This window comes from Oncorhynchus mykiss, chromosome 10, assembly GCF_057628025.1.
Source record: "Oncorhynchus mykiss isolate SJ-2025 chromosome 10, ASM5762802v1, whole genome shotgun sequence".
Taxonomy (NCBI): domain Eukaryota; kingdom Metazoa; phylum Chordata; class Actinopteri; order Salmoniformes; family Salmonidae; genus Oncorhynchus; species Oncorhynchus mykiss.
The window spans coordinates 11163873-11185723 of NC_143031.1; the positions used below are offsets into that span (position 1 = coordinate 11163873).

Below are 21851 nucleotides of genomic sequence, written 5' to 3' on the forward strand. Positions count from 1 at the left end.
AAAACTGAATATTGTCGCCCTTCAGTGGGGAGAACAAGTATTTGATAACCTGCAAAATCGGCAGTGTTTCCTACTTACAAAGCATGTAGAGGTCTGTCATTTTTATCATAGGTACACTTCAACTGTGAGAGACGGAATCTTAAAACAAAAATCCAGAAAATCACATTGTATGATTTTTAAGTAATTAATTTGCATTTTATTGCATGACATAAGTATTTGATACATCAGAAAAGCAGAACTTAATATTTGGTACAGAAACCTTTGTTTGCAATTACAGAGATCATACATTTCCTGTAGTTCTTGACCAGGTTTTCACATACTGCAGCAGGGATTTTGGCTCACTCCTCCATACAGACCTTCTCCAGATCCTTCAGGTTTCGGGGCTGTCGCTGGGCAATACGGACTTTCAACTCCCTCCAAAGATTTTCTATTGGGTTCAGGTCTGGAGACTGGCTAGGCCACTCCAGGACCTTGAGATGCTTCTTACGAAGCCACTCCTTAGTTTCCCTGGCTGTGTGTTTCGGGTCGCTGTCATGCTGGAAGACCCAGCTTCAATGCTTTTACTGAGGAAAGGAGGTTGTTGGCCAAGATATCGCGATACATGGCCCCATCCATCCTCCCCTCAATACGGTGCAGTCGTCCTGTCCCCTTTGCAGAAAAGTATCCCCAAAGAATTATGTGGGCTTGTACTCATCCTTCTTCTTCCTCCAAACACAGCGAGTGGAGTTTAGTCCAAAAAGCTCTATTTTTGTCTCCTCAGACCACATGACCTTCTCCCATTCCTCCTCTGGATCATCCAGATGGTCATTGGCAAACTTCAGACGGGCCTGGACATGTGCTGGCTTGAGCAGGGGGACCTTGCGTGCGCTGCAGGATTTTTATCCATGACGGCATAGTGTGTTACTAATGGTTCTTTGAGACTGTGGTCCCAGCTCTCTTCAGGTCATTGACCAGGTCCTGCCGTGTAGTTCTGGGCTGATCCCTCACCTTCCTCATGATCATTGATGCCCCACGAGGTGAAATCTTGCATGGAGCCCCAGACCGAGGGTGATTGACCGTCATCTTGAACTTCTTCCATTTTCTAATAATTGCGCCAACAGTTGTTGCCTTCTCACCAAGCTGCTTGCCTATTGTCCTGTAGCCCATCCCAGCCTTGTGCAGGTCTACAATTTTATCCCTAATGTCCTTACACCCTCTCTGGTCTTGGCCATTGTGGAGAGGTTGGAGTCTGTTTGATTGAGTGTGTGAACAGGTGTCTTTTATACAGGTAACAAGTTCAAACAGGTGCAGTTAATACAGGTAATGAGTGGAGAACAGGAGGGCTTCTTAAAGAAAAACTAACAGGTCTGTAAGAGCCGGAATTCTTACTGGTTGGTAGGTGATCAAATACTTATGTCATGCAATAAAATGCAAATTAATTACTTAATCATACAATGTGATTTTCTGGATTTTTGTTTTAGATTCCGTCTCTCACAGTTGTAGGAAGTAGGAAAACCTGCAAAATTGGCAGTGTATCAAATACTTGTTCTCCCCACTGGATGTGTAATAGCATAGAAAGCAACATAGGCTAAGTGTTATACTAGTCTATTTCATTAAATGCATAATATTATAGTCATAAAGAGAGGACATAGCTGCATAGCTTTATCTTTCACGAGTTTCTGCTCCTCTTCTTTCCTCTTTTTCCTAAACTGGACACGTGATGGCTTAGACCTTTTCTTATCCATTTTGTGTTGATTTGGCACTCGAGCATCAATACATTACCCATCCCCCAACACTGTCAACCAAGAGTCAAGACTAAACCGATTCACCTTGGTGGTGTGCAGACTGGTTTTATACTATTCTTAAAGATCTCACACAAACCAGAAAAAAATGCAACAACATGTCTGTGAAACTATATATTCAGAGTATTATGGATGAATTGTGGTTTATTTGGTAGCATTTCGTAGTGTGACTGATTGACTAATTGCATTAGTACTGTACAAAGTTAGAGGTGCACTATTTGATAGATTCCCCGCTCCCAAGACCTCGGGCTTCCAGTGGGGAGACCTGAGGTCAACCTATCCCCGCCCCCCTCCCCATCTCGTACTTCTGAGTGGGAGACCTTCCCAGGCAGTAGCCTGCGTAGCTCACAAACTAGAACCATGGCGCCCACTCCGACAAGGTTAATTGACCCACAGTCCCACACGGTGACATGATATCATTTACGTGACGTGCAAATGAGCAATAGAAAACTGATCGCGCAAATGTCACCATTTCAAATGTTTTTCTTAGGGCGCCCAGTGCCAACCCCGGCAAGATGCCGCCCTGGGCGGCTGCCCATGTAGTCCATACTTAAATCTGCCACTGCTCCCAAGTACTTGTATGAGGTGACCACCTCAAGCTCTAAATCCTCAGAGGTAGTAATCACACCTGTGGGGAGAGGGGCATTCTTCTTACCAAACCACATGACCTTTGTTTTGGAGGTGTTTAGAACAAGGTTAAAAGTAGAGAAAGCTTGTTGGCCACTAAGAAAGATTTGCTGTGGAGCATTTAACACACAATCTGGGGAAGGGCTAGCTGAGTATAAGGCTGTATCATCTGCATATAAATGGATGAGACAGCTTCCTACTGCCTGAGCTATGTTGTTGATGTAAATTCAGAAGAGCGTGGGGCCTAGGATTGAGCCTTGGGGGTACTCCCTTGGTGACAGGCAGTGGCTGAGACAGCAGATTTTCTGACTTTATACCCTGCACTCTTCGAGAGGTAGTTAGCAAACCAGGCCAAAGACCCCTCAGAGACACCAATACTCCTTAGCCGGCCCACAAGAACGGAATGGTTCACCCTATCAAAAGTTTTGGCCAAGTCAATAAAAATAGCACATTGCTTAGAATCAAGGGCAATGGTGACATCATTGAGGACCTTAAAGGTGGCAGGGACACATCCATAACCTGAGCAGAAACCCGATTGCATACCCGAAAGAATACTATAGACATCAAGAAAGCCAGTCAATTGATTATTGACAACTTTTTCCAACACTTTTGATAAACAGGGCAAAATATAAATAGGCCTATAACAGTTAGGATCAGCTTGATCTCCCCCTTTAAATAAAGATGAACCGTGGCTGCCTTCCAAGCAATGGGAACCTCCCCAGAAAGGAGAGACAGGTTAAAAGGTCAGAGATAGGGCTTGGTGATGATAGGGGCAGCAACCTTAAAGAAGAAAGGATCTAAACCATCTTACCCAGATGTTTTTTTGGGGTCAAGTTTAAGGAGCTCCTTCAGCACCTCGGACTAGGTGACTGCCTGCAGGGAGAAACTTTGTAGTGGGGCAGGGGGAAAAGAGGGAGAAGCATTGAGGATAGTCGCATTAGAAGGGGGGGCATATAAGGAAATGTTGGACGGGCAAGGAGGAATGGTTGAGTCAAATAGGAATCCTGACTTAATGAACTGGTGATTAAAGAGCTCAGCCATGTGATCCTTGTCAGTAACAACCACATCGTCAACATTAAGGGACATGAGAAGCTGAGGAGGAGGGTTTATTCTCCAGGTCTCTAACCGTTTTCCAGAACTTCTTGGGATTAGACCCACAGAGAGAGAACAGGTCCTTAAAGTAACTAACTTTGAACTTCCGGATAGCCTGAGTGAACTTATTTCTCATTTGCCTGAACGAGAGCCAGTCAGCCTGAGTATGTGTGTGCTGAGCCTTTCACCAAATGCAATTCTTGAGGTGGAGTAACTCTGTAAGATCACGTTCGAACCAGGGGCTGAACCTGTTTTTAATTCTCATTTTCTTGATGGGGTGTGTTTGTTAACAATAACACTGAAAATATAAAAAAAGAAGGGGATCAAGCTGATTCTATACCATTTTACAGAGGCCAGTTCACAAAGGAATTAAAGTTTTTTAGCAAGTGTCTATGACAAAGCAGGACATGTCGTTTCACTGAGAAACCATTACGAACACAGGCTATAACAGTGATCACTAAGGTCATGACAGAAAACACCACACTGATATCTATCAGGATTAGTCCCGAGTGTGGGAACAAAGACAGTCTGTCCCACGGTTTGGTAAATAAAGTTTGTAGTCAACAAAGCATGCAGGAGCCATGAGGCAAATAGCAAAATGCACAAGAAAAAAAAGATTATTCAAATAAGTACTTTTCGTATATAGACTATGCACAGCTGCTTATGCTATATATATTTTAAATACGATGTGTTCATGAGTTATATTAATATTGCATATAATGCATTTCCCATTTGTATTGAACACCCAATCTTTTCATTGCAAAACGCGCTTCAAATAGCACGCACTTTTTGGATTTGTGGTTTGCTGTACAACAACAGAAATGGCCTCTTCCCAGGATGTCCACGTCCGAATTTGTGGACAAGAAATAATCAAATATGATCTCGAAATTAAAGCTCTCATTCAGGTAGCTATATTTTATCAACTGTTTACATATTTTATTTGTTCATTTTGTGTCATTTAAATGTGTGATTGGGGAACAAGTCAGTGTACATTTGGCAAACTTATCTAGCCTAGCTAGCTACTGTAATTGTTGAGAGAAAGCGATGCAATAAACTATTAAACAAATGTGGATTATATTGAATGGTCAGTTAAAGTTTAAAAAGTATATCTTATCTTGCTTAGGACATTAGAGAATGTCCGGGGCCACAAAGTGTGTTGATGGATTTCAACTCCGAAGTAAAAGAGAGATTCAATCAGCTACGACTGAGAATCCAGGTATGTAATTCAACGCATTAGTTTAATTTACTTTACATCGCATTCATTGTAATCAGCTAGATAAAACTCTTCTGACCTATACATTCAATTCACAGAATATGGAGCAAATGGCCAAGGAACAAGACCGAGAAACAGAAAAACAAGCCATCTTGAGTGAGACAGAGAGTAATCGTAGACAGATGCTGAGGTATGCGATTGGAATCCAGATTCCTATTTAAAATGTCATTGATCTCACAAGTCCTCTTGGAATTCCTTAACTGAATATTTTCAAAATATTCCCTCTACAGTAACCAGACAGCTTGGAGGAAGGCAAACCTGGCATGTAAACTGTCCATTGACAACCTTGAGAAAGATGAGCTGTTGTATGGTGGAGACTCCACTGTGCGACAACGGTGTGTGGTGCTCTTCTCTTCACTCACAGCTGCTTTATTAACCCTATATTTGTCCAGTTTCTTATTCCTGCAATCCTCATTCTTCACAGCTTTCTTCTGCACTTTTTCAAGAAACGTATTAACGTGCACGTGGATAAATACCCCTTTGACAGGGTGACAGGGACAGAAAGTTGGAATTGCATTGGAATTAATTGCAGTGTGTGTCCCCTCTCAGAAAAGCAACTAAGGAGAGTTTGGTCCAGACATCCGGTGATATCACAGAGAGCCTGATGAGCATCAGTCGTATGATGGCTCAGTCGGTGTCGCAGAGCGAGGAGACCATCGGCACTCTGGGTAAGAGACTACTCATTCGGGAAGGGAGAACAGTCACAAAATGGGTGCCAATGGTTTGGGCTTGCAGACCTATAATAATAATATATGCCATTTTTCAATGTTTTTATCCAAAGCGACTTAGTCATACTTGCATAAATTTTTACTTATGGGTGGTCCCGGGAATCAAACCTACAACCAAACAAATATAAGATATGATAACTTTGTCCATTTATCTGAAAATGTATGTTGTGATGTTCACATACAAAATACACAAAGCCAATACACTATAGTACAATACAAAAATTGCTGGAAAGTGAGCACACAAATATTCACATAGCCTCGTCCCTTTGGCATACTGCCCCTAGTGTCCCTGTTGGTGCTAGGCTTTGTCCACTGGTCTAGAACACTTTGCATTTCCAGCACGCATTGTAATTCATCCCATCAACGCTCTTATTAATCTAGGATAAATGAGTCATTATGTACACATTTTCTCCTGTATGTAGCTACGTCTTCAAGAACAGTCCTGGAAACTGATGAAGAGTTCAAAGCCATGACAGGAACCATACATTTGGGAAGGAAACTGATCTCAAAATATAACAGACGAGAATTGACTGACAAACTACTCATCTTTCTAGCAGTGGCTTTGTTTTTAGCAACTGTCTTGTACATTTTGAAAAAAAGGCTGTTCCCTTTCATTTAGAGAAAATTGTGAGCAATTTCCTGTTCTTAATTTATTTTTGTCCCTTGATATCTGTCCAAAACTGTCTGTAATATAACTACAGTCATGCCTTTCTAACCTTTCAATTAGTTTTTCTTGCCATACAGTCGGACTGTCTACAGAACTGTGTCGGACTGTCTACAGAACTGTGTCGGACTGTCTACAGAACTGTGTCAGACTATTTTTTTACATTTTATTTAACCTTTATTTAACTAGGCAAGTAAGTTAAGAACAAATTCTTATTTACAATGACAGCCTAGGAACAGTGGGTTAACTGCCTTGTTCAGGAGCAGAACGACAGATGTTTACCTTGTCAGCTCAGAGATTCGATCTAGCAACCTTTCGGTTACTGGCCCAGAACTGTGTCAGACTCTCTTCAGCACTGTGTCAGACTCTCTGCAGCACTGTGTCAGACTCTCTGCAGCACTGTGTCAGACTCTCTGCAGCACTGTGTCAGACTCTCTGCAGCACTGTGTCAGACTCTCTGCAGCACTGTGTCAGACTCTCTGCAGCACTGTGTCAGACTCTCTGCAGCACTGTGTCAGACTCTCTGCAGCACTGTGTCAGACTCTCTGCAGCACTGTGTCAGACTCTCTGCAGCACTGTGTCAGACTCTCTGCAGCACTGTGTCAGACTCTCTGCAGCACTGTCAGACTCTCTGCAGCACTGTGTCAGACTCTCTGCAGCACTGTGTCAGACTCTCTGCAGCACTGTGTCAGACTCTGCAGCACTGTGTCAGACTCTCTGCAGCACTGTGTCAGACTCTCTGCAGCACTGTGTCAGACTCTGCAGCACTGTGTCAGACTCTCTGCAGCACTGTGTCAGACTCTCTGCAGCACTGTGTCAGACTCTCTGCAGCACTGTGTCAGACTCTCTGCAGCACTGTGTCAGACTCTCTGCAGCACTGTGTCAGACTCTCTGCAGCACTGTGTCAGACTCTCTTCAGCACTGTGTCAGACTCTCTGCAGCACTGTGTCAGACTCTCTGCAGCACTGTGTCAGACTCTCTGCAGCACTGTGTCAGACTCTCTGCAGCACTGTGTCAGACTCTCTGCAGCACTGTGTCAGACTCTCTGCAGCACTGTGTCAGACTGACATGCATTATCTATCTATCTATACCAGAGGAATAACCTTGTTTCAGGGCTCATAGCTGGCAGGGGCACTTTTTCAAATATATTTTTTTATCCCATTGCCCTACTTATTCTTACTGTACAGTTTACCTGGAATGTACAAATACAATAAGGAAATGGTTACTGTAGATCTGTATTGCTGATGGAAGTGTTCCCAAAACATATGAATTTAGCAAATTGTTGTGAGATAGAAGACTACTTATTGTATAAAAGAATCAACCGTTTTACAACATTTTGAATAAACAAATATGTTTCTCAAGTCTCTTTAATTATTGCTAGCTAGCTCAAAGATCTGTCTCCACTTTCACATGACATAAGGACAGATATACATTTACCTTAAAAGTTTAGGTATGGTGTGGCTATTTATGAAGCTTTAGCTACCCAGGCCTACGATATGAAGGCAGTGCGCCTTGGCGGTCCAAATAACAGTTGAACTTGAGGTGAGGAAGTTTCAGACCTACCAGAGTTACTCCTTTAATACAATGCTTACCTTTATACAAAATGTTCAGAGAAATTAACAAATGATCCTCCTTCTGTATAGCAGATGCAGTAGCCATCTGACATTAAGAAATGCATGTCGGTGTCTTAGCATGCCACTGGCATATCTCCATCTCTCTGGGGTTAGGCCTCAGCTTCTCTTTGTTTATTTATATTTATTAAAATATGAATATCATACAGTAGACAACTAAGCCTGTAGGTCTTTGCATGCAGTGCCCTGATACATTTAGTGCTCAAATCTCTGAGACCTGAACTCTTGAGGTGGACAATTATTGTTTTAGGAATCCCCCCCAAAATAATAGGCTATAAAGTTTTGCATATGCTACACATCGAAACCCTACAAGGAATAGGGTTTTTTGTCATTTGTTATAGGCTGTTAAGGACATGTAAATGTGTCTCATTTGGCAAACATCCCTTGTTTATTGATGGTGCTAGCTGTGTTGAATCTGAATGCGTATGGATGTCCATTAAATTTGTAATTTGTCCAGTATATTAACTTCCCTGTCATGTTGTCCGGCGCCAAATTTTCCTAAAGGAAACTCTGAAATGGCATATTGTTTTTATGAAGATTTTTGAATATTCACATGAAAATCTGTCGCCAATTGGAAGGAAACCTAGCTATAGACACCCTAAAGACTGGCAACTCACTAGTCCAGTGTCACTTTGAATATGCCTAAACATCATGATTCATCATCAGCCTCAAACGTCTGAAAAATAAGCTACCACCCAAACAAGCTTGTAAGAATTGTACTTAATCTCTCCCCTTAAACTTATCTGGAGGTTGATAGAGACAAAAAATATCTATGTAATGTGTCTATCTACGCTGAACACAAATATAAAAACATGTAAAGTGTTGGTCCCATGTCTCATGAGCTGAAATAGAAGATCCCAGAAAGGTTCCATACGCACAAAAAGCTTATCTCTCAAATTTTGTGAACAAAATGTACATACCTGTTAGTGAGCAGTTCTCCTTTGCCAATATAATCCATCCACCTAACAGGTGTGGCATATAAAGAAGCTGATTAAACAGCATGATCATTACACAGGTGCACCTTGTGCTGGGGACAATAAAAGGTCACAACACAATGTCACAGATGTCTCAATTTGAGGGAGCATGCAATTGGCATGCTAACTGTAGTAATGTCTACCAGAGCTGATGCCTCACAACCGCAGACCACGTGTAACCAAACCAGCCCCTCCACATCCAGCTTCTTCACATGAGGGGGGTATTTGTCTAATAAATCCTTGTGGGTTAAAACGCATTCTTTGAAATTGTTGCGTTACATTTGTTTTTGTTCAGTAGCAAAACAAGAACGAAGTCACTCCCTCAGTAAATCTTGAGCTGGCTGAATAGTATCCACTTTGGATTCCTCCTATGTATTACCAGTAGATGGCAGTAAGCAACAGTATTATGGACAGATGGTGTCTATGTACATCTGATTTTGGCAAATTTTACAATATTGCCACGATACAACTTTTGCGCAACCTGACGTTGATTGTTCTGCACGTCAGTGTCATTTAAGTTAGATTTAACAATTTGCAGAGTTGAGACTCAAGCCAACTAGTAGAATTTGTTAGTTTTATTCAACAATATGCTTATAAAATTACAATGCATTGTCATAGATTTAAAACGGCAAAGTATCTGAAATGTTTAATGTCCAAAATAACTCAAATGAAAAGTATAAAATGGTAGTTTGCTTGTATCAAGGCCTAACCCTACACCACAAATAAAGGTAATGCATAGCTTAAGAAAAGTAGTCAAAATAAATAAAAGTTAAATACTTAAACATCGACTCAGAGTACAAACAAACTTCGTAAGAAATAAGTTGCTGTTTTCAAGTACAGAGTCTGAATGCAGTCATCCACTTGATGACATTTAGCCAATAGTACTGACAGAAGTTGTGTAGAGGGCAGTTGATGCTCATCTTACACATGCACAACTGGACATACCAAAAGAAAATCCACATCATACAAGCCAACTGTACAAAATGTGTAAAAAAAAATAAAATAAATGAATGTGTGAGACACAGAGTGTCTGTTGTATTCATACCAGTTCAATGTCCTCTGAAAGTGTCCAGTATTAAACATCTCTAGAGCTGGCATGACTGGTGAGGTAGGTTACTTGGAGTACTATTGAGGTTACTACTAAAGGACAAGCTAGCTAGTTGGATCAAAAGCTAGTAAAAACATTCAAACTGTCAGATTTGAAAATGTTTGACAAGACATTCTGTGGTCATCCTGTGTGAAATGAAAAATTGCAGTAGACCCTGATACATATAAACGAAGGCCTCCGTGAGAACAGGCCAAGACTCAACATTCCATTTAACTAATACATTTTGATGGGTCTCATTGTTTTGTTATAACACCTGAGGTTTCCTGATGTTTGCCGAGGAGTGAACGCGCATTACCATGTTTCAGAGTTTATGGTTGTGAGATATCTTTTTAAATGAGCTTTCCTGATTGTGGTAGAAGGGCCACTTGTCAGCCAAGTTGTTACTTGTGATGAGAAATCACACACACACAAGGCATCATACGGGCCAGTAATGGACTTCTCTTTGCAGAGTTGATGTGACATTGAGTTGTTACGGTTCACTTTTGTACTGCAAATAAAATAGTTCCCGCAGAAACATTGACAGCTTGCGTAAGCACAATACTCTACACAAGTTTATTTACGGTAGCGCCTAGTATTTAGTTAAAACAAACGCAGTATTGAAACTAGTTGACATAATGTAAAACACAATAGACCGTTTACTTATAAATTTACCTCATCTTCTGGATACCTAGAAAAATAGGACCTAGAGCGAGTCAGCCATCCAAGATGTGGGTTTAATTAAGTCTAAGGTCTCTTTAAAACCTAATTTGTCAAACTATAATTCATAACTGTGTGTATTACCAAGTTCATGTCTAGCTAAACCTGGAATATTGCAGTCACAATTTTGGGAAGAAGTGTAAGACAACTTCCAACCAGTTCCAATAGAGTCCTTGCTGTGACAAACTCTTACATCTTTACTGAACTAACAGATACCTGGATCTGTATACATTGTTTATACTGTAAGATTGATATGCCCATGATTTACTTTTAAAAAGGAATCAAATGAAATAAATGTTACTTTAAAATATGTTTTGAATATCACTTGTAATTAAAACACGGAATTACTGAAAAACAAGGCCTCAAAATCTACATTTGACCAAATATACCCTGTCACCTGTACCATTTAGGAGAGTAGGAATGGAGAAGCATGGTACAAGGTCATTACTCTCCCTTGTTTACAACAGAGGTCGTCTGTAGTAGGGTTGTTTCAGGGGAAGGGGGTCAGAGTCATCTGTAGTGGGGTTGCTTGAGGGGAAAGGGGGTCAGAGGTAGTCTGTAGTAGGGTTGCTTGAGGGGGGAAACGTGGGTCAGAGGTTAGGGGCTTATCTGTTGTGTGTTCAGGCTAGGGACCTTGCACTCCGTTTCACCCCTGGATGGCGGTACTGGGTGCTTGACCGGGCACAGCGAGCCCAGGGTCTGTGGCATCATCCAGGGGATTCTGACTGAGACTCTCAGAGGGGTGAAGGCTCCCCTCGTCTCCTAGCTGGTCTGTTCTTGGTTGGTCCTGTTCGGTGTTGGGGAGGGAGAGCTGGCCAGCAGGGGTCAGTGTGCTCCTGCCCTGCAGAGAGGCGGAAGGGACGGTGATGTGTTGGGGGTCATCTGAGCGGCCCAGGGAGCACAGGCTCAGGCTGCCACACAGGGCCCCCCAGTTCAGCTCACACTGCATCCTCACTCTCCGTGCTATAGCCGTCCTCACCTCCTCGCCACAGCCCAGCAGGATGTTCACCAGCTCCACATGAGGCCTGACATAGGAAGAGGAACAATTATATTTCTGAATGCAGATTACTATAGTCATTTAATTTCAGAGCATGTGGACTCTGGACCATTAAAATGTACTACACTGAATGGGTTTAGTATGAAATGGAAGGCTTCATGCCCACCCTTTGGGGAAGAGGTCCTGGAAGTGGATCATCTCCACCATGACGTTGACGTTCTCCCTGACAGCAGAACAAAGGTTGTGTTTGACGTAGCACTCTCTCTGCAGCTGGAACACCATCTCCTTCACCGCCAGGCACTTCCTGCTCACACAGCTGAACCGGTGCCTCAGGCCGTGGGCCATGCACTTCAGGGCATCCTTGATGAAGGACTTCCCCTTTAGAAGTTCAACATAACAAAGGTTGACATCACCTTAGGGCTGGTACAATAGTATAGCTGACAATGGACAATAACCGTGAACTGAAGTTGTAATCGTCATATCCTATTACATTTATTTTAGCAGGGGGGGATTAAACTTTATTTTCAAGTAGATATAGTTCACCCAATAGCAGTTTCATTTTAACATGAAGATGCTAAAGTTGGTAATAGTGTCGAGTAGAGTGGCAGTCGAGAGACGCTTAATTTCCGAAAGTTCCAAGTGGTCAAATCTAGTCGTTTGAGACGGGTGTCTCCAAAGCTGTATTGGGAAGGGGGATACCAAGTCAGTTGCACAATGCTTTCAACCAAAATGTCTTTCACATTTAACCCAGAGAGGTGTGGGGGGGCTGCCTTAAATTGACATCCTCACCCAGGGAGCATTTGTTGTTAGCGGTTAACGGTCTTGCGCAAGGGCAGAACAGCAGATTTTACCACCTTGCTGGCTCGGGAAAGCAAACCAGCAACCTTTTGGTTACTGGCCCAATGCTAGGTATGTTGTAACTAATTTTCTAAGATGCATTAGGAGTTCAAACTTTTTCAGCAATTATGACAATAACGGTGGCAATTTGCTTGACAAATATTCGTAAAACCAAATTTCCATTATCGTCAAAGCTATACATCTGAAGTGGCAATTTCCAAATTGTGTTCTGTAATAACTAATAAGCATAACATGTTTATACAGTTCCATAAAGCATGTAATGTATGTAAGCTGTAGTAGGGCATGGGGATACTGTCACTTTCACCCTCTACGATAGAAACAGTCCTGAGTCACTCACAATCCAGGAGGTTAGGAAGAAGTGGGATATACCTGGGAGTCAAACTTGCCGGCATTGTGCAGAAATGTCATACAGATGTCATGTAGGCCTTGGATTTCACACGAGTTGTTGTTGAAGCATTCGAACATGCCACAGCCCACATCCCCAGCATTCACCAGACAGTGCTGGATCTCCGCTGATGGAGGGAACATGAGGGAGGGCATGTGAAAACTACAAGGGAACAGTAGCTTTTTAATAATAATGCAGAAGTTGACGTGGTGCCAATGTGGTGGTTGCTAGGGGAATGAGAAAAAAAATCCCTAATTTTTACTGATACTTTCAATAATGATAATGTTCCAAATACAGTAGAGATTTAAAAAAAAAAATAATGTCCATGATTTAGTAGCCAATTAAGCAAATAGCTTTTACAATAGGGTTAGACCAGTGATGACTATGAAGATGGAATGCTGGGACCATTCGAGTGCCTGACGCCATGTGGCATTGAATCGGTGATTACATAAACGCAGGGGATAGGCAAAAGTACATGAATGCATTGCTAATAGTGTCACAACGGCTTTGATCGAAAAAATAAAACATGGGCTTCCATTCAATGCATTTGTGCGTAATTGAAGACAAAATGGCAACTTGCGCGTTTAAATTTTTTTTTTTTTTTAATAAAAAAAAATATAAACAATCAACCCAATAGCAAACATTCAAGTAACCTAGTTAGAAATATGTCGAAACAATATGATCATTCCTTTGTAGTCTACACAACCTACCACCTTGGCAATTTATGTTTCTTAGCTAAACTGCTTATAGGTCATATAGGGTGCAAATAAAACATTCGAAAACATGCAAATGTATCATAACAATGCTACAACTTCTAAAATTGTTATCATATTCCCGCTGGTGTGCCTGCGCCGGGGTAAAAAAAACTGCTTGCTGTCAGAGCTTGTGTTGGCATCTAAACAGGAAGGTGCTTGGAAAAGAGCTGGCCACTAGGCGTATGGAATTACAGTGAAGTGACAGAACTAGAGATCACTGGGTACCTGCGTAGGAACAGACTATGATAAAACCACATTTCGACCACAGGTGTGTGTGTGTGGGGGGGGGGGGGGGGGGGGAGACTAAATAACCCCAAAAGACATGTAATAGAATGATTGATTTTGTGATTTTGGCTCGTGACAGAATGTGAAACTCAGAATTCAAGCAGGGAATCTTTTTCTTTTGAGTTCACCTGTTTAAAAAGTTATAATCCGAATTATTATTTTAAACATGCAATACACAGTAGCATTCACTTACCTGTGTTTTGCAGTGAGAGTCGTCTTTTCGGCTGGTTCAAATGTTTGTCTTGAGGGATTTCGTGAAATTCGATTGGATCTGTCGCCAATAATTGCTGAAACGCTATTAAAAAGAGCGCTAAAGAAAATGTAAGTAGCATCTCCATTTGCACTATTACGCACTCAGAAAAAAAACAACGGAAATTTAGAAAAAATATAACTTCTGAATTAAGTTCAGCTTGGAACCGCGCATTAATGTCGAGAGTGAGTACGGAGAGGGTATGATGCTTCCTATATCTCCCTCAACTCGTGTCAGTTTTGATTAAGTAGCTAAGCAGGTGCTGTCATTCGTGGCTGCCGACCAATCACAGTGGCAAGCATCCACCACCAAGTTTAAAGGGCGTGCGCTCAATTAAATATTCGCCTATCCTGTACTGAATAATTAGAAGCAATTAGTGACATATTACCACAACGCAGTGGTGCATTGATATGTTTTTTTTTTAAATGATTCTCTGTAAGAATACAATGTAAGGGTGGGGTTAGGTTTTTTATTTTGGTTCAACTTCTGAATCATTTGTTGTTATTCACATCTAGTATTTTTTAGTAATTGCTGCTGCTGAGGTGGCATTTGAAAAACACAGAATAAAATGTTAGAATAGTTTGTGCATACCCAAGAGAAATGTACAATAGATGCTTATGGACTGCATGGAGTGACTTGTGGTGAGGTCAGTGTAGTAGTCACTGGCTATTATTAAAGACAGATTTATTCACAAATAAACCTTGATGAAGTCCAAGTTCCCCATACAAAAGATAGTTCCAACAACCAAAGTGACAAAATGTACACCAAATATCAATGTAGGCAAAACACACAAGTGATTTTATTTAACTAGGCAAGTCAGTTAAGAACAAATTCTTATTTTCAATGACGGCCTAGGAACAACTGCCTTGTTCAGGGGCAGAATGGTCAGAATTTGTACCTTGTCAGCTCAGGGATTTGAACTTGCAACCTTTCATTTACTAGTTTAACACTCTAACCACTAGGCTACCCTGCCACCCTCACATATTTTGTATATGACAAAACTATAGTTTTGGCAAGTCGGTTAGGATATCTACTTTGTGCATGACACAAGTCATTTTTCCAACAATTGTTCACAGACAGATTATTTCACTTATAATTCACTGTATCACAATTCCAGTGGGTCAAGAGTTTACATACACTAAGTTGACGTTCGGTCTCCTAGAGATGAACGTACTTTTGTGCGAAAAGTGCAAATCAATCCCAGAACAACAGCAAAGGACCTTGTGAAGATGCTGGAGGAAACGGGTACAAAAGTATCTAAATCCACAGTAAAACAAGTCCTATATCGACATAACCTGAAAGGCCGCTCAGCAAGGAAGAAGTCACTGCTACAAAACTGACATAAAAAAGACAGACTACGTTTTGCAACTGCACATGGGGACAACGATCATACTTTTTGGAGAAATGTCCTCTGGTCTGATGAAACAAAAATAGAATGGTTTGGCCATAATAACCATAATTATGTTTGGATGAAAAAGGGGGAGGCTTGCAAGCTCAAGAACACCATCCCGGCAGAACTGAAAAAGCGTGTGCGAGCAAGGAGGCCTACAAACCTGACTCTTACACCAGCTCTGTCAGGAGGAATCGGCAATAATTCACCCAACTTATTGTGGGAATCTTGTGGAAGGCTATCTGAAACTTTTGACCCAAGTGAAACAATTTAAAGGCAATGCTACCAAATACTAATTGAGTGTGTGTAAACTTCTGACCCACTGGGAATGTGATGAAAGAAATAAAAGCTGAAATAAATCTTTCTCTCTACTATTATTCTGACATTTCACATTCTCAAAATAAAGTGGTGATCCTAAAAACAGGGAATTTTTACTAGGATTAAATGGCAGGAATTGTGAAAAACTGAGTTTAAATGTATTTGGCTAAGGTGTATGTAAACTTACGACTTCAACTGTATAATAAATAAAGGTTTAAACTACATTTCATAACAATCAATGACTGAAAAATACATTTAAAAACATGGAAGTCTCTCATCAAAACAACATTTTGGCTTGATAAATCAAACACATTCATAGAGATGTTAACCCTCAAAATTGCAAAGGAAAATGCATTCTCAGCCCCACGTTGTTGTAAATGAAGTCATTTCATCTGTCCTTCAGGGTGAACCATCTCACTGACAGCGTTGTAGAATTCACAGCAGAAACACATGGCCATTACTTTATTCTGCATGGACACAACAGGCCCATGGTTGTGTGGGAGATGCATCCCCAAGGCACAAAACGTCACACACACAAACAGTAACACAGTTCTCCCACGCAGCACACAGGTAGGCAGCTCCATCCATTAGGGCAGGGTGGCCTGCGGGTGGCTTTATTTGGCCACCAAAGTTTTCTGAGCTAAAAAAAAAACCAAATATTTAATTGTTGGACATAAAAGACTGTAAGAACACCAGGAAATCAGCTCAAAGTTATTTTAATTTGGTTCATCTGTACCCAAGTATTCCCATGCATAATAGAGAGACATACAGTGCCTTGCGAAAGTATTCGGCCCCCTTGAACTTTGCGACCTTTTGCCACATTTCAGGCTTCAAACATAAAGATATAAAACTGTATTTTTTTGTGAAGAATCAACAACAAGTGGGACACAATCATGAAGTGGAATGACATTTATTGCATATTTCAAACTTTTTTAACAAATCAAAAACTGAAAAATTGGGCGTGCAAAATTATTCAGCCCCCTTAAGTTAATACTTTGTAGCGCCACCTTTTGCTGCGATTACAGCTGTAAGCCGCTTGGGGTATGTCTCTATCAGTTTTGCACATCGAGAGACTGACATTTTTTCCCATTCCTCCTTGCAAAACAGCTCGAGCTCAGTGAGGTTGGATGGAGAGCATTTGTGAACAGCAGTTTTCAGTTCTTTCCACAGATTCTCGATTGGATTCAGGTCTGGACTTTGACTTGGCCATTCTAACACCTGGATATGTTTATTTTTGAACCATTCCATTGTAGATTTTGCTTTATGTTTTGGATCATTGTCTTGTTGGAAGACAAATCTCCGTCCCAGTCTCAGGTCTTTTGCAGACTCCATCAGGTTTTCTTCCAGAATGGTCCTGTATTTGGCTCCATCCATCTTCCCATCAATTTTAACCATCTTCCCTGTCCCTGCTGAAGAAAAGCAGGCCCAAACCATGATGCTGCCACCACCATGTTTGACAGTGGGGATGGTGTGTTCAGCTGTGTTGCTTTTACGCCAAACATAACGTTTTGCATTGTTGCCAAAAAGTTCAATTTTGGTTTCATCTGACCAGAGCACCTTCTTCCACATGTTTGGTGTGTCTCCCAGGTGGCTTGTGGCAAACTTTAAACAACACTTTTTATGGATATCTTTAAGAAATGGCTTTCTTCTTGCCACTCTTCCATAACGGCCAGATTTGTGCAATATACGACTGATTGTTGTCCTATGGACAGAGTCTCCCACCTCAGCTGTAGATCTCTGCAGTTCATCCAGAGTGATCATGGGCCTCTTGGCTGCATCTCTGATCAGTCTTCTCCTTGTATGAGCTGAAAGTTTAGAGGGACGGCCAGGTCTTGGTAGATTTGCAGTGGTCTGATACTCCTTCCATTTCAATATTATCGCTTGCACAGTGCTCCTTGGGATGTTTAAAGCTTGGGAAATCTTTTTGTATCCAAATCCGGCTTTAAACTTCTTCACAACAGTATCTCGGACCTGCCAGGTGTGTTCCTTGTTCTTCATGATGCTCTCTGCGCTTTTAACGTACCTCTGAGACTATCACAGTGCAGGTGCATTTATACGGAGACTTGATTACACACAGGTGGATTGTATTTATCATCATTAGTCATTTAGGTCAACATTGGATCATTCAGAGATCCTCACTGAACTTCTGGAGAGAGTCTGCTGCACTGAAAGTAAAGGGGCTGAATAATTTTGCACGCCCAATTTTTCAGTTTTTGATTTGTTAAAAAAGTTTGAAATATCCAATAAATGTCGTTCCACTTCATGATTGTGTCCCACTTGTTGTTGATTCTTCACAAAAAAATACAGTTTTATATCTTTATGTTTGAAGCCTGAAATGTGGCAAAAGGTCGCAAAGTTCAAGGGAGCCGAATACTTTCGCAAGGCACTGTATGTGATCGTATACACATAATAATAATTCGTAATAATTTATTGGATTTATATCTAGCACTATTGTACCAACTGAGATACGCAAAGCACTTTCCATAGTAGAGGGAACTCACCTCATCCACCATCAATGTGTAGCACACATCTTAGTGATGAACAGTGACCTTTTTTTTGTACCAGAACCCTCACCACACATTAGCTATGATGGAGAGGTGAGGAGGGATGTATGCCAATTAGGAATGAGGGGGATGATTAGTTGGCCATGATGGAATGGGGCCAGGTTGGGAATTTGGCCCTGACACCGGGTGAACACTCCTACTCTTAAAATAAGCCCCATGGGATTTTTAGTGACAACAGAGTCAGGACACCCGTTTAACATCCCATCTGAAAGAAGGAACCCTATACAGGGAAATGTTCGCTTCTTGCGTTCAATTTGCAGTCAATTCTTTGTTTTATTATGTTCCCGCCAACTAACCATTCGCTTAAGAACAAATTGGCCCGTGGCTAAATCTAGTTGATGATCCCTGATAGGGCTTCAAGCCGGTTGGAGAGCTGAATCCTCACGCGCGAGTGCGCCCGCATGCAGCCACTCACGTAGAATAGTTGTAGTGTGGTTAGTCACATCCATCTGGTAGAAGCCAAGGCTCTGGCCCGTATTGAGTGGTGTGAGAAGCCCCATTCCCACTACGTCCACGAAGTACAGGTAGATGTCCAAGATGTGTAAAAGTCAGGGTGAACGACAGTTCAGACAAGTGGTCAGTCCAGGACTCACTGTTCGCCTGTCCGACAGTTAGCAACGAGGATGGTCGTGGCTTGTCATGTCACGTCTTGTTGAGCTCCTGCATATTGCCTATGTTCTTAACTTCCATTATAGTTGACGTCCCCCGTTCGAACCCTCAATGCGACATGTTACATTATTCCAACTTGGAAAATTGTTTGATTTGATAGGTTGTTTTTGCTAGCTAGTTAGCTTTGTTCAGTTCAAGGGATGCGAACGACAAATTAAGTAGACACGCCCAAATGTGCAGAGTTTAACCCAGGCATTACCCACACAACATGTTTAGGCATTAAGCATACACGCAAAATATGAAATCCGCTACTTCAAACTAGGGAAAGCAGCGACACCTATGCTGGCTCTGTCCGTTAACAAGTGACGAGTCAAGAACTGCTGGGCTCGTCAAAGATTTTAAAGGTTTTGAAAAGATGGAAAGAAGAGATGGGAAAGAAAGGCATGAATACTGCGGTTTACCTGAGGGTGTGATGCAGTTTTAGCAGATTTTGAGATTTGAATCACCAGAATAATTAGGTAACAAAAAATAATGGTATGTTTTATATACAGTACGAGTCAAACGTTTGGATACATCTACTCCTTCCAGGGCTTTTCTTTATTTGGACTATTTTACATTTCTACATTGTAGAATAATAGTGAATACATCAAAACTATGACAAAGCACATATGGAATCATGTAGTAACCAAAAAACTGTTAAACAAATCAAAATATATTTAATATTTGTGATTCTTCAAAGTAGCCACCCTTTGCTTGATGACAGCTTTGCACACATCTGGCATTCTCTCAACCAGCTTCACCTGTAATAGTTTTCCAACAGTCTTGAAGGAGTTCCCACATATGCTGAGCACTTGTTGGGACCACAGTGTCTCCTGATCCCTCCTGTCTCAGCCTCCAGTATTTATGCTGCAATAGTTTATGTGTTGGGGGGCTTGGGTCAGTCTGTTATATCTGGAGTATTTCTCCTGTCTTATCCGGTGTGAATTTAAGTATTCTCTCTCTCTCTCTCTCTCTCTCTCTCTCTCTCTCTCTCTCTCTCTCTCTCTCTCTCTCTCTCTCTCTCTCTCACTCTCTCTCAGAGGACCTGAGCCCTAGGACCATGCCTCAGGTTTACCTGGCATGATGACTCCCCAGTCCACCTGGTCATGCTGCTGCTCCAGTTTCAATTGTTCTGCCTGCGGCTATGGAACCCTGATCTGTTCACCGGACGTGCTTCCTTGTGCCAGACCTGCTGTTTTCAACTCTCTAGAGACAGCAGGTGCGGTAGAGATACTCTGAATGATCGGCTATGATCGATTTAGACACCGTGCTTCTACACCTGCATTGCTTTCTGTTTGGGGTTTTAGGCTGGGTTTTTGTACAGCACTTTGTGACATCAGCTGATGTAAGAAGGGTTTTATAAATACATTTGATTGGTTGGCTGCTTTTCCTTCACTCTGTGGTCCAACTCATCCCAAACCATCTCAATTGGGATGAGGTCGGGTGATTGGGGAGGCCAGGTCAACTGATGCAGCACTACATCACTCTCCTTCTTGGTCAAATAGCCTTTACACAGCCTGGAGGTGTGTTGGGTCATTGTCCTGTTGAAAAACAAATGATAGTCCCACTAAGTGTAAACCAGATGGGATGGCGTACCGCTGCAGAATGCTGTGGTAGCCAGGCTGGTTAAGTGTGCGTTGAATTCTAAATAAATCACCCTCAGTGTCACCAGCAAAGCACCCCCACACCATCACACCTCCTCCTCTATGCTTCATGGTGGGAACCACACATGCGGAGATCATCCGTTCACCTACTAGTCTCTTCTTATTATTGTCCTTTAGTGGTGATTTCTTTGTAGCAATCCGACCATGAAGGCCTGATTCATGCAGTCTCCTCTGAACAGTTGATGTTGAGATGTGTCTGTTACTTGAACTATGTGAAACATTTATTTGGGCTGCAATTTCTGAGGTTCAGTGAACTCTAATGAACTCATCCTCTGCAGCAGAGGTAACTCTGGTTCTTCCTTTCCTGTGTCGGTCCTCTTGAGAGCCAGTTTCCTCATAGCGCTTGTTGGTTTTTGCGACTGCACTTGAAGAAACTTTCAAAGTTCTTGAAATGTTCCGCATTGACTGACCTTCATGTCTTAAAGTAATGATGCACTGTCGTTTATCTTTGCTTATTTGAGCTATTTTGCCATAATATGGACATGAGCTCTTTTCGAATACCCATACTAACCACACTAACCGTACTATTTGTGACGTGGATTGAGTATATAGTATGCTTATTGGTCATAGTATTGATATGGTTAGTATGCCAAAAGTTCCCGGATGTCGTACTAAATTCACCAAAATATGAAGTATACACGCAGAGGACACCATTTCCGTACTTTAGGGCCCATAATGCAATTCTTCAGGAAATGGGCATGACCCTGAAGTTAATGCTCAGGAAGGTAATCGATAAGGATGGGAAAAACTGGGATTTCATGTTACCGTAACTGATGGTTGCCATTAGCGAGGTTCCCCAAGCCACGCTGGGGTATTCACCCTTTGAGCTGGTATATGGGAGGCACCCCCGGGGAGTCTTGGACATCGCCCGGGAAACCTAGGAGCACCAGTCCACCCCTTACACTCGTGTTATAGAGCATGTCATGGCAATGCAAGACAGGATAGCCACAGTCACGCCCATCGTCAGAGAGCACATGAGACAAACACAAGAGCACCAGCAGGACACTTATAACTGGCAGGCTACCCTGAGGGAATTTCAACCGGGAGATAAAGTGTTAGTGCTGGCCCCCACGGTAGAGTGTAAACTACTAGCCGCATGGAAAGGACCTTGTGAAGTGCTGGAGAGAATAGGATTAGTTAATTATCGGATCTGACAGCTAGGT

At 41.9% G+C, this 21851-nt stretch overlaps 2 protein-coding genes across 3 annotated transcripts; one reads left to right on the plus strand and one right to left on the minus strand.

Annotated features, from left to right (window-relative positions):
- The first annotated feature begins 4267 nt into the window (after positions 1-4267).
- Positions 4268-20697, plus strand: LOC110533335 (BCL2 interacting protein 1b). 2 transcript variants are annotated; one of them, XM_090188967.1, is made up of 6 exons: positions 4268-4405; positions 4624-4716; positions 4812-4903; positions 5004-5108; positions 5323-5441; positions 20065-20697. In XM_090188967.1, the coding sequence occupies exons 1-6, from the start codon at positions 4322-4324 to the stop codon at positions 20106-20108; spliced, it is 537 nt and encodes a 178-aa protein (XP_090045093.1). In that variant the 5' UTR covers positions 4268-4321; the 3' UTR covers positions 20109-20697. The 2 variants fall into 2 exon arrangements, with proteins under 2 accessions (XP_090045093.1, XP_021473122.1); XM_021617447.3 differs by lacking the exon at positions 20065-20697 and adding an exon at positions 5924-7526.
- Positions 9328-14344, minus strand: LOC110533336 (stanniocalcin-2). Its single transcript, XM_021617448.3, has 4 exons — positions 14048-14344; positions 12799-12941; positions 11738-11949; positions 9328-11599 (listed from the first exon to the last, which is right to left on the minus strand). Exons 1-4 carry the CDS (start codon positions 14190-14192, stop codon positions 11221-11223), a joined length of 879 nt encoding a protein of 292 aa, XP_021473123.3. The 5' UTR covers positions 14193-14344; the 3' UTR covers positions 9328-11220.
- Positions 20698-21851: the final 1154 nt, after the last annotated feature.